This window comes from Schistocerca piceifrons, chromosome 2, assembly GCF_021461385.2.
Source record: "Schistocerca piceifrons isolate TAMUIC-IGC-003096 chromosome 2, iqSchPice1.1, whole genome shotgun sequence".
Taxonomy (NCBI): domain Eukaryota; kingdom Metazoa; phylum Arthropoda; class Insecta; order Orthoptera; family Acrididae; genus Schistocerca; species Schistocerca piceifrons.
Window position 1 is genome coordinate 832,562,871 of NC_060139.1, and position 13,499 is coordinate 832,576,369.

The 13,499-nt window shown below is 38.9% G+C and overlaps 1 protein-coding gene across 1 annotated transcript in view; it reads left to right on the top strand.

Annotated features, from left to right (window-relative positions):
• LOC124774951 (mediator of RNA polymerase II transcription subunit 12) overlaps nt 1-13,499 on the top strand; it is a 365,571-nt gene that overhangs the window by 4,968 nt on the left and 347,104 nt on the right. The window contains exons 5-6 of the mRNA XM_047249660.1: nt 10,470-10,661; nt 10,748-10,907. Coding sequence (XP_047105616.1) covers nt 10,470-10,661; nt 10,748-10,907 — 352 coding nt within the window. The remainder of the gene's footprint in view (nt 1-10,469; nt 10,662-10,747; nt 10,908-13,499) is intronic.

Below are 13,499 nucleotides of genomic sequence, written 5' to 3' on the forward strand. Positions count from 1 at the left end.
AGTTGGCACAACAACTGATAAGTGCACACGAAAGGCAGGATAGAAAGAAAGCCCGACACAAGTTCGCATCACCCACAGGTAAAACCTGGAAATGTTGGCATAGCTGTGTCTCATAGGAGTCCCAATCTTCAACTGATTCATCATATACCAGAAAGGATGATGGTTGCACTGACAGGAACATAACCTGCTTGCGTGTAATAGGGAACCGTGGTGACATAGCATACTGCTTAGCCAAGATAGAATTTGTGAACAGTCACATCTTTGTTGGACCAAAACAGAAAAACAATACCTTCCAGGTCTCAGATATTGATACCAGTTGTCATCCGCTTTCTAGGGGAGTACTGCATGATGTTCTGATCAGAAAAGATAGGTGCTGACACAACTACTTAGATCTGGAGGTAGTCCAGAGTGACCATAACATGTCATGTAATTAAAAAAGTGCAACAGAGACTGAATAATAAACAAGAACTGTTTTAGATGTCATTACCCTAGCATTGGATGTATGCATTTAAAATACAAATTACTTTCCAAAATCTGGGATTGCTGGAACAAATGCATTACTTAGAGCCATCTTTAATATGTGAAACACTGCCAGTTGGCTCTCAGACCAGTGAAAAAGCTCACCTTTCCTATGAAGTTGATTTAATGGCGCATGCCGCTGTGCAAATCTGAGGGTGAATTTTCGAAGAAAATGATCATATCGATAAGTTGAGATATTCCCATTCTATCTTTCAGGGGGAGTGGTGAAGATAGTTATGAATGGCTTTACCTCTTTCCTGATCAGCTTAAATTTCTTGGGCCAAAACGAGATGCCACAGGAAGGAAGTTTCAGGATGTGCTAAATAGACCTAGCTGGGCTTCACAATAAGAAAACTGGCCTCCCTTATACACTGCAAAACAATTCTTAACTGATCAAGATGTACTGCAAAGGCACTACTGTAAATGACCATGTCATCCAAATAATTATGTACAAGCTGAAAGTTTAAATTTCTATAGATGGAATCCATAGCAGCACGCATTGCCAGTCCAAATGACACTCTAGTGACTTCAAACAGATTTGAGTCTGTACAGAAGACTGAAGTGTCTTAAACCTTTTGATTAAAGATATCTAATGATTTGCCTGATTTAAATCTAGTACTGTGAAAATGAAGCAGTTGTGTGGATCAAGTGATGAAACTGACTAATAAAGTAAAATCTTGGTGATTTGTGCCTCAGAAACCCAAGCTTCGTTTTAGTCCAAGGTGGATGATGGATGACTACTGTGTTAGAACAAAACCAAAATAATAATGTGGATGAAATACAAAATACACAGGGAGTGGGTTTAATCAGCAACAAAGATGCACACAGATACAGTGTTTACAATAATGCCTGCTATAGCAGCTATTGTTTCACCTGCCACCTGTCAGGCAGTGATTGCTCATGCTCAGTGCGATGTGTATGTTTAGTCGGGTCATGTTTATTATTATTTCTGCCATTTTTCGGCACTACAAGCACTGACGCCTCAAAACAGAAGAGGAAAATTGTTTCTTTGGAGACAGAAATTTCAGCACGGAAAAAACTGGACACTAGGGGGATATAAAAGAAGTGCTGGCAAAGTTGAGTGAATGCAGAGTATCAGTAGGTGACTGGCAGCAAAACAGAACCAAATTAGACCAGTGGTATTTTACCGAAGCATCTTTTTCTTCTGAAAAAATAAAATTTCACATATTGTAAAACCATGAAAACATTATATTATGAAAAGACTAGTGAAGTCTTTTATTTGTCGTTTACTCAGCAACGAAGTAAAGTAAGAGTAATAAGTGGACTGATGATTCAGGAGAAGACACTTTTATTTTGAGAAGAATTAGAGGAAGGAGACAACAGCTATTCTGGTTGTTCTGGCTGGCTGGATAGGTGGAAGAAAAGATATGGGATGTGCCAGTCTGTCGGTGTGATCCAAGTACAAATAAAAAATATAGTAAATCAGGAAAATCTGTTACTGGCTCAAGTGTATAGTTGTGATCAGACAGGGCTCAATTATGAAGTGCTTCTGATAGGAAATCAAAAAATAGAACAACAATCCTAGCTTGTTGCACTTCCCCTGGAGATCAGGAGTTGCCACTTTTGTTAAAAAGGAGCAGAAGGAAATAAAAGTGAACAATTGTTGGATTTCATTTGACACTTTTCTGAGTGTGAAAATGCAGATGAAGTGAATTGCAGATGTGGTTTAATCAAGACAATCAGTATGAAGCAGCCTGATGTGGAAATGATAAATAAAGGACAAAGAGATTCTAGTGATGAAGAGGATGCTGTTGGTGCCTACAAAGTGAGTCATAAAGGTGAAGCAGCAGCATTAGAATAACACTGTGCTATGCAAAGCAATAGAATGGGACAACACCAGCTGACATTGTGCTTCTATGAAGACGACCAGACAACATCACTAAAAACAGACATTCTTTACAAAAACTAAAAACGGATGATTCTTTTTCCCAAAAATGAAGTATGTACGAAAGCAACAGTTGTACAGTAGTTTATGTGATATGTATGTGTTTATGGGAAATGTTTGAGTTTCTACTAGAACATTACTTCTGTAAGAAACTTTAAGTAATATTTTAACTGATGAAATAAATTTATTTGCTTTGATAATACTATGAATATAAAGCTCTGAATTTGTCTTTAAATAAAAAGTGTCTAAAATTGTCTCTTTTTGTGTAATTCGAGCTTTCTGAAATTCAAACTCTGCTCAGACTCAGTTACCATAAAGTATCAAAGTTTTACTGTACAACCTTCTGTTTCAAGGCCTGTTGATCCATCAATGGCCAGTATACCTTAGCTCCCCCTTTAGGAACAAAAAACATAGGAGCTACATAAGGCAACAAGCAAGGCCTAATAACTCCATTCTATAGCAACTGATTAATAATCTGCTTCAACTCCTGCATCTTGGATGGAGACAGGCAGTAAGAGGACATCCATACTGGCACGTGATCCATTAATTGAGTGTCATACTCAATCTTGTTTGTAATACCCAGCTGGTCCATCAGAACACCAGGGAACTGAACTGCCAAATTTAGCATTTCCTGAGCTAGTTGTGGTTTAAGATGATCTAATTGAAATTTAATCCTGACCCCTTTTGCTGCATTAGTACCATGGACGTGATTATGCTCACACAATTTATACTTCCTCTCCAACCAATATTTAAACAGGAAATTTTTTGCAGAATAATCCAGAACACATTGTGTCTTTATTATAATGTCACAGCCCAAAATAACACCTAAAGAAAGACCATCTAGCTAACTCCAATGGGCAAGACAAATTCTGAACTTTTTACATTGTGCTGCACACTTTCCCCATTCACAGTTCAGCATTTATGATTAACAAATTGCAAGGGCAGGAATTTAGGAATGTGCATATGACTTTGGTACCAATGATAATCAGTTAAAGAACAGCTACTCCCTAATCCAGTAAGCTACAAACCCACTCTTGATTAATAGCAGTGCAACTGAAAGAAAGGCTGCTGTTCACTCCTACAATCTTACTTACGACCTTTTCTAGGTCAGCTGCCTCACTGATACCATGACCTGTTCTTAAGATCAGTGCTCCAAGACTTATCTGTAACAATGTACCATACCACAACCAAAGACATCGAAAACAGTCGCCTGTGTGAAAAGAACCTTGCCTGTTTCTTTCCATCGGTAAAAAAAAAAAGGGGGGGGGGTCTTTCCATGGCCACTACCAAATGATAAAGCTCCATGAAATTCTTAGGTTTTCCGGCAAAAACAATCTGCGAGTGGTCATCAGTGCTTGTGCATTCCAAAATATTCTTAATTGTATCACTGTCAGTACTCTTGAAGTATAGCGAGTCTAGCACTGCAGATGTCCACCTCATAATGGACAAATCTTCCCTTTCCCAACTCCCTCCACCTCCTGCCCTCCAAAATAATAGTTGCTAGTTAATTCATTTCTTCATCTGCTGGAGAGGTTTTTCATGTACAGTTACCCTAGACAGTCCCTCTAAGTACCTCTGCTCAAGGATAATTTGCTCAATAAATCTACTCTCTCTGCCATTGGCAAGAGGATAAATCATTGAAATATAAGAAGTGGCAAAAATTAGAGGACATTATCTTGATGTTGTAATCTAACAGCTAACCACCAAAACTGCACCATCTCCACACTAGACTCAGCTGACAAATACTCTACTCCCTGAGTAGTGTCCTAGCAATTGGATTGAGAAGCTTAAAAAAGCACTGCCGTACTTCCATATTACTATTATCCAGCACACCACTGCAATCCACACTTACATTAACCCAGTCTTCCGACCCTTCCTGCAAATACAAGCCAGTGCTTAAAAGCTGAAGTTTCATCACTTTACCCTGTAATTTCTCCAGATTTGGGATTTGCTCCCTACCTATGTTCATTTGGAATAAATCTTGAACCCTTTTGGCAAAGTGGCTAAATTGAGTTTGAATATGCAATATTTGCTTGCAGAAAGGACAGTTGTCCTATAAGAACTCGATTGGCTTGCACTACAGAGGGGCATTCAGAGCACAGGTTAGCAGCTGCACCAACATTGCTTATATTATATTTACTCAGCTTTAAGAGGCAGTCCAAAGTACAGCGCAAGCTTATGTTAGTTCCGTCGTGCTTCTCTCAGTGGCTTGGCCTTTAAATGTTGTTCATTTTGTAGGAATTCATTCTTCAAATGGGAAATGCCAATCACTTCTTCATACCCATACTTTACAGTGTAATAAGCTGTAACACAATTCAAGAAACAGTACCAAGCGGCAGGATTTAATTAACCTAATTTCGTCAGTTTGACAAATCCCATATGTACTTCCTATCACTCAACTGCACACTGCTACCATTGAAATGGTGTAGCAATGTGTGGAACAGGGAGTGATAAGGTACTAGACTTTAGAAAGTAAAGTTCTTACAGGGAAAAAAAAAAAAAAAAATTTGCGAGAGGTGCCCACAAAGGAAATATGGCACAATTTAAAAGACAGACTTCAAGGAAACTTTAATATCAATTAAGAAAAAGAAATTGCTAGCTAGGCTCATTTAAATTTATCAGAGCTAAAGGAATTGAGAGAGAGAATCTTCACTCAACTTATTGGAGTTATAAAAGCAGTTGTCAATAAAATTTAATGGAATTTAGAAGTGCAATAGATTTATTTTACCATTGGCACGATTAACAGAAGGAATAAAACTTCAGTGATTAAACGGAGTAATTGAATTATAATCTGTTTCTCTGTAATAAGACCACTGATTCAATACATCAAACAAGGTTGGCATCGTACAGGTGAGGGTGTTGTTGACAAATTATGAAGCCCACCAAGCTAAATAGCCACTTAATTACAACATAAAAAAAAAGAATTGTGCACATACCATATATGTGATTGTGTAAAGGAGTACATCTATTTAATGAGCCGTAACTTGAGATCCACTCAAAAATACTTACATGCTAAGCAATACTCAGCACATGACAGCACATGAAAATTACAATATATATGTATTGTCAGTCCCTGTACAAAAGAAAAGTTCAGGTAACGCCACAGACAAGATTTGATACATGTTTTTAAAAGTAATTCATTTTTCGAGAAGTAACCAAATAAGAGCTTTAAGGACGCATATCAAGCAAGAAATCTTAAGCAGGTACATACAGCATTAAATTTCTGTAGCCACATCTTTGCATGCTTCTTATCAGGATACTGTTAAATCTGTCACTTAACAACAAAGTGACAAGCTCTCTGGCCACACTCAGAACTCATTAATATGAGCTGTTGCAGTACTCAAAACTGCCACCCCCAGCTAACCTAAAATTATATCCCATCATTGATTGAGATCCGACTTGCCATCGGCATCACTGAAGTCTTCAGTTTCAGTTGTTCCACTTTTTCACAAAGTTAATCATACGTTGACTGTGACTTTTACTTCATTTGTCAGCTTTTCTGTGGATTTTTCAGTAATTGGAGTCCAAACAACATATGCAATATCCGGTCTTGTGCTTTGGGCCAAATATAAGGGTAAACCAAAGGTTTGCTGGTAACGAATGTGATGTAACATAAGTTCTTCCTCGCGTGTCAATTTTTTTCACATTTTTGGAGCCGCAAACTAAGTTTGGGTGAATGTGGAATCAGATTGCAGTCATCCATACTAAATTTCTTGAGTACATTCACTACATGTTCTGATTTCACCTTGTTTGCTATCGCGTCTGATTTTAATGTCAAAACACCAACCAATTTCACCAGTGTCTCTCATGATTAATTTTTCTTCTACTTATTATTCTTATTCCAGAAAAGTGTCTGTGAAGATGCCGAGAATGAGTGTAATTTGTTTCTCAGTTCTTTAGTAAATGCATGGATCATATGACTTATTTAGGTTCATTTTACATAATGTTATATCTAATTTTTAATACCAAACATGTGAGGCCTGTTTCCGACCGTACATTGCCTTCTTTAGTTTGCTAATCATCATCTGCTCCTCCTTCTTCATGTAGCTTTCAGGTTGATGATTGTAAACTTCTTCGTTGAGATCATTAAATAGGAATGTGGTCTGAACATCCATGTGTTCAATGTCAGGATCAAATTCATCTGCGAAAGCTAACAGGGTACAAAGTAAAAAATTACGGACAATGGGAATGAATATTTCATTAAAGCCTATCCCACATATCCGGGAATAGTCTTTTTGTGACAAAATGAGTGTTACATTGTTCAGTTTCACCATTTCCTGTTTCTTTGACTTTGAATACCCATTTGAACTGATTGCCATTCTGCCTGATGGTTATTTGACCAAAGTCCATGTCTCATTTTCAGGTAAGGTATTTGTCATTTAAAGCTTCCTTTCATTGTTTAGAATCACCACATGTCATATGAATCTGGCTCAGTAACACTAGCAAAACAAGCAAAATCATCATTAAAATATGTGGAGTTCAATTCTCTTTGATGTGATGACTTTCTGATTTCTGCTTACAAGGGATATGCATCTCATTGATCAGAGTCCCTGTTGACATTTTCATTCACTGTATGCTCAGTGTCACTGTGTCAGGTCAAGCTATTTTCAATTATGTTAATTACTGCTGCCAGTTGAGGACTGTCCATACCTTTATTGTTGGTCGAATTACCATTTGTGATGTTATTCCCAAAGCTGCAATTCGAATTTTCGATGAACTGCACATCAAGGGCCTTAGGAATTGTCTTTGGTGAATGTTGATAAATTACAAAGTCCACTTTTTAACCTTCACAATAGCAAAAAAAAAGAAAAAGAAAAAAAAGTGCTTTGGATTTGTTTTCTAACTTTGTTCATTTTTCTTTCAGTACATGCACAAATGCTCAACATCAAAAGATTTGTAAGTTACTCAAATTTGTTTGCTGACTGATCCACTACCCTTCAGGGGTAATTTTTTGAAGAGTTTTTGTCAGAGATCTATTCTTCAGTAAATTACTGTTTTCATTGCTTCAGCACTAAAGTGTTTGCTTGGTCCTGCATCTGTTAACAGCAGACTTGCCTCATAAATGATCATCCAATTCAGGTGTTCTACAACTCCGGTTTGTCCTAGTGTGCAAGAGATTGCAAGGGATTATGGTTTCATGTCATATTCTATTCACCTTTAACAACGCCTTCATACACTGATTGATAAATTCTTTTCCATTGTCTGGTTTGAAGTATTTTAATTTTTTGACCAGTTTCATTTTCTACTCATTCTTTGAACTCAATGAAAGTACCACCTGTCCATTTGCAGGCATTTGAGCAGGGACGGGGTGTTGTTGAGTTTTCTGGGTTACCCAGGACAGATGGTTCTTCAGTGTCTGCTTATGCATTCAGCCAGTTTAGACATGTTCATTACTCTATAAAAATCTCTGGAGTGAGCACATATTACTTCTAATGGCTTACATGGTTTTACATGTTGCTGTAACCAAGTGAGGTGGCACAGTGGTTAGCACACTGGACTCCCATTCAAGAGGACAGTGGTTCAAGCCCACGCCCGGTCATCGTGATTAGGGTTCCTTTGAAAGGGAACGGCCGACTTCCTTCCCCATTCTTTCGTAATCCAATGGGACCAGTGACCACACTGTTTGGTACCCTCCCACGAATCAACCAACCATGTTGCTTTGCATTTAATGTGAGATTTTCGAATGGTGAGTGGAGTAAGTGGGTTCGAGGTGGACCTACATAGGAAAAAATGCAGGAGACAGGAATAATAATCTGGTTTTACAATGAATTTTAAGGTGATTAGGAGGGCAATAGAAGACAATGGAATGGGAGTTGTCAGGAAGAGATGATCTCATTTCGAGACTTGACTTGAGGAAATCATAACCATACCAGTGTAATGTATTGATGATGCATTTAAGCATTTTGGGTGGAAGGGGGCGTGTGAGTAGATAGCCTTGGAGATTTACATGTTACCTAGTACCGTCCATACTTGGAGTGCCTGAACACAGACAATGCCAAAGCTATAAGAGTCCCTAGTCAAGCTCTGACAGCATCCCCACAGCACTTACTGTTGCTTTTTAGCACCCTCCTAACTTCCATAACATCCTTATCAAACAATTATGCCATTTCCAGACCAATGCCCCTACCCCAATCTTCCTACCACTTTATTCGTTCCTACTGTTAAACCCACCCCATTCACCCACCCTCTGCCACATACTCCAACCCTACCACTGGAAAATCCAACTACTTCGGAGGCAGAGCAATATGCAAAATCATACATTTTTGTTTACTATCTAACATGTGTTGACCGCATTTGTATAGGAATGATAACCACCAAAGTGGCTGTGCACATGAAATGGACACACAGAAATTGTTTGACATCTAGTACCCAGATCTCAAGAATTCTCTACAGTGTGCATCAAGAAATCTGAATGCATGCTGCACCAAACAAGTCATTAGATGCCCTGAATCATGTAGGTGGGAACCTTTTTTTCCAATATATCCTCACATCTTGCATCCCCCATGGACTTACCTTTTCCCAGTGGTAGAAACTCAGTATTTACTCATCTACATTTTTATTTTTCCTTCTCTCCCTTTTTTAAGTTTGCCCCCTATCCCCTTCTTTTTTTTCCATTTCCTACTATTTCATAATTTGATTATTCATTGAGCTTCCTCTTTAACCCTTTATTACTTCTCATCGTGGCTCTTCTATCATCTCTGCACTGAAAATGTAGGAGAACTGTCCACCTTGCAGATACCCAGTATCCAGTTGCTGAACATACTTTACAACAGACGCTTACAAAGCTGCCCCATGGGACAAAGGTGCTGTGGTGCATTCGTCAGCTCACAGTTGGATTATTCATTTAGCTCCCTCTTTAACCCTCTGTTACTTCTCATCCCGTCCCTTCTATCATCTCTGCACTGATGACATAGAAGAACTGTCCATCTAGCATATACCCAGTATCCAGTTGCTGATTATGCTCCACAATAGAGTCTTCCAAAGCTGCCCTATGGGACAAAAGTGCTGTGGAGCATTTGTCAGCTCACTTGTGGTCAGTCACAGCTAGTATAGGTTTAGCCCTATTGCATTGCATTCTGTGCATGCATGAACCACTTGGCTGCCCCTGCCCATGGGCACGAGGCCACAGTGGAATAGTTGTGTATGCTATAGCCTGTCTACCTGTTTGACAACACCGCAGCTGTTTGCCTGCCCTTGCCTGCAGGTGCCAGGCTGCCCAGTGGCGGGCACTCGAGCTGGAATGACCTACTCTAGAGCCCAACTCCAGAGACATGCATTCCTGCTGCACTATATGGGCCATTTGGATTTTCCTACCTGTTACTAATTTCTTTGAACTATGGAGATGGGACCTTTCTTTCCAACATATCTATGCATCCTGGTATCCTTTCGGTCTTAACCACCATTAACATACAATTTCCCCATTTTTCATTATTTTTGTATTTTCAATTATGTATATTTATCATATTTATTATTATTGTTATGGCTTTTTTAATTTTTTCTTTGGCACAGTTTACTTCTTCATCTTCATTTTACCCCCAATCTCCAGCGTCTTCCCTCTCTCATTGGTCTCCCCCCCCCCCCCTCCTAGTTCTTAATTGCAATAGTCATTTTTTTTCACTGCCTTTTAATTGATATTTACATCTCACTCTGTCCTTGACATCTCTGGACTGAAGTTGACCCAGTACTTACCAATGTACTGTCTTTAATATCCTGCTCTGCCTGATGCCTGTTCCTTCATCCTTCCCCTTATCCTCACATCAGGTGAGTGCCTCTCATCGAGGGATCTGGCTGATATTACCTTCCTTTATAACTTCCCACATCCAAATCCTACTTTTCTCACCAACGAAGGGACTGGTAGTTTCAAAGGCTGGGATAGTTTTGTGTCCTTTACTTTTTTATGTGTGTCTATTGACAGTACTAAACAATTTTCCTCTTGAATGTATATACTCACAAGCAATTCTGGCTCATAATTTTGTGAATCATAAATTTCTAGGCAATAATGTGTGGTGTTAGTGAGCTTACAAAATGTGACTAATCTTTACAGGTGGGTGCATACTTCAATGCTATACTTACAAAGAAAGAAGAAATAAATACATTACCAGATACTGGCCGGAAGAGACAGCAGATTAACCCGAAAGACAATTTTTGGCCAGCCACAGCTCGAACAAAAAATGCTGTTGAAGCATGGTTCAAAGACCTGGCTGGTAGTAAGCCACTTAGTAGTTTATCAAAAAAGGTAAATCAGTCAGTTTTATCAGTATATTATTAGCCTGTTTAATTTACGGTCATATAATATAAAACAATTACTTATATTTTTCCCAGGCACCAAATTTTAATAAGAAGGAGGAAATCTTTATGATGCTGTGTGAATATCAAGTTCCAATGCTTCGTGCTGCCTGGTTTATTAAACTAAGCTATGCATATACTGTGGCTGTTTCGGAAGTCAAAATCAAAAAACGCCAACTTCCTGATCCTTCTCAAGGTACAGTATGGTAAATTGAGGGCCATTTTTACTATGTTAAGACATTCACTCCAACTCGAAATGTGTCTAGTGAAATACTTAGTGCTTCATTTTGTTCTGTCTTACTCTCTAATGTCCCTTCTCCCATCACTTCATCACCGTAATGTGTTTATGTGAAGAATGTGAATGGAAACAGTAGCACTGAAAGAACTGGTTCCAACTGGGAATGAGATATCCAGTTTTTATCAGTGGTTTCTATATTTCAGGGTAGAGCATATTTCCTGTTATGTTTACACTGATGAGGCAGAACATTATGACTACTGCCCACCGTGAAACTGTATGCTGCCTGGTCGCATTGCAGGCATGTGACGCTATAGGGGAAGTATGTAAGTAGAGCAGAGATTAATGGGGACTCATTCTAGTGACGATACAGGTCAGTAATGGGGAACTGCACTGACATGTGACTTTGACAAAGGCAAATTGTTACTGCTTGACATCTGGAATGAGCATTTCAAAAACAGTGAAGCTGGTCAACTGTTCATGTGCTCCTGTCATGAGCACCTATGGAAAGGATGATGAAATCATGAGTAGGTGATAAAATGTTGGAGGTCTATACCTCATCACAGGTTGTGTAGGTCAGAAGCTTGCCCACTCTGTAAAGCAGGGTAGGCAGCAATCTGTGGCACATCTGATGACAAAAAACAATGCTAGAGTAAGCACAAGTGTGTTCCCATGTTGGTTCAACGGCATCATCAGTGACAGTTGCTGTGGACATTGGGTCAGTGGAAACATATCGCCCCATTAGATGAATCTTTTTTCTTGTTACACCAGTCATTGGTCATGTCTTGTTATGCCATCATCCTGGTGAACAACTACTTGAAGCATGCTCCGCACCATGGATGCAGGCCTGTGGAACAGTATTGTGCTATAGGGGACATTCACCTGGGCTTGCTTGGGAACTGTGGTAGGCACCATGTTACTTGTGGGCTACGTGAACATTATTGCAAACCACCTGCAGTCCCTCATGCTTGATGTATTACCTGCCATTGGTGGTACTGTCCATCACAAATAACTGTCCGTGTTACAGTGCAAGAATTGTGCTATAGTGGTTTCAGGAACATGACAGTGACCTCATCTTGATGTCTGAACCACCAAACTTGCCTGACTGGAACCTGTTGAAACACATCTGGGATGCTATTCGATACCAGTTACGCACCCACAAACCAGTGGCCTGTGATTTATGGGAATTGTGTGTACACATCTGATACTACATACCTCCAGAAACATACCAAGCAGTTGTTGAGTACATGCCATGCGTTATTGCTGCCTTATGGTGTTCGAAAGGTGGACCAACACTCTTTTTTAAGCAAATGGTCATAATGTTTTGGCTCATTGGTGTATTGCCTTCCTGACTTGGGTAAAACATTAACAGGGAATGGAGTGACATTCATCACAAAAGAAAAGGCCTCAGAACTTCTAAAGTCATCATATCCATAAGTACGAGCTGTATGAGTTGAGGCGGAGAGCAACTTTAGTAAAACTACTCCAAGTTTAGTTTAGTTTAGGTTAGTTATTTACATTTTTACAATTATGGTGTACATTCTCAATGAGATATAGGGGATTGGTTGACCATTTATGTATTATCTCAAGTTACTTTTGTGTGTGTACACACACACACACACACACACACACACACACACACAGACACACAGTCTCTCTCTTTAAAAAGCACTATGTTATTAAATATTCAAAAACTCTTCATTGGAGTAGAAGTTGTTAAACAGGTATGTTTTCAGTGTGTGTGTGTGTGTGTGTGTGTGTGTGTGTGTGTGTGTGTGTAAGATGGGGGGCAGTTGACTTTTAAATGTGTCTGTTGATGCTCAGTGCCTCTTGTGTGGTGAGCAGCAGTCTAATCTAATTTATATTCCTGTTTTACAATGAGGAGCCAAGTAGCTTCCCCTCTGACAATACAGCTCAGTATGGCACACTTCAGCCGTCATTACTAGGCACACACATTGTTTGGGTGCATTATAATTTATGTTGTTTATTAACCTCATTGTAATTTGCCATAATATTATTTGAATTTTCCATCGGTGCTTGCCAGTACATGTCAATAATATTAAAAAGGAAAACACTTCCTAATGGTCTGCAAAATTATATTTATTTGTTTATGAGTCAGCTTTCAGCTTCTCAAGCCATATTTAGGTGATAATTGAATGTCAAAACACAGATAAACATGATGTGTGACATTCACATGTAGTATTTGTGTGAAAGATATAAAAATGAAACACGGTGTTTTCATAGTAAAGTGTTACATTTTTTACTGCATAAAAATAATTACATAAAAAAATCACTTCCAGCAATGACTACAGCGCTACCCTGATCAGTAATATGCTATGAAAAAAGGAAATGCATAAAATTATGCCACTTCTGCATGCTGCCCAACAGCAGTCACTCAGTAGTTACAAAGCCTGTCGCAAAGTCCTATATATTCGCAATATTTCAGACAACCTTACAAAAAAAGTTAAAGTCCCGTAGTACAGACATGCATTTTATAATACCAGTAGCATATCACAATTTTTATTCAGTAGTAAAGACAGATTACAACCCTTG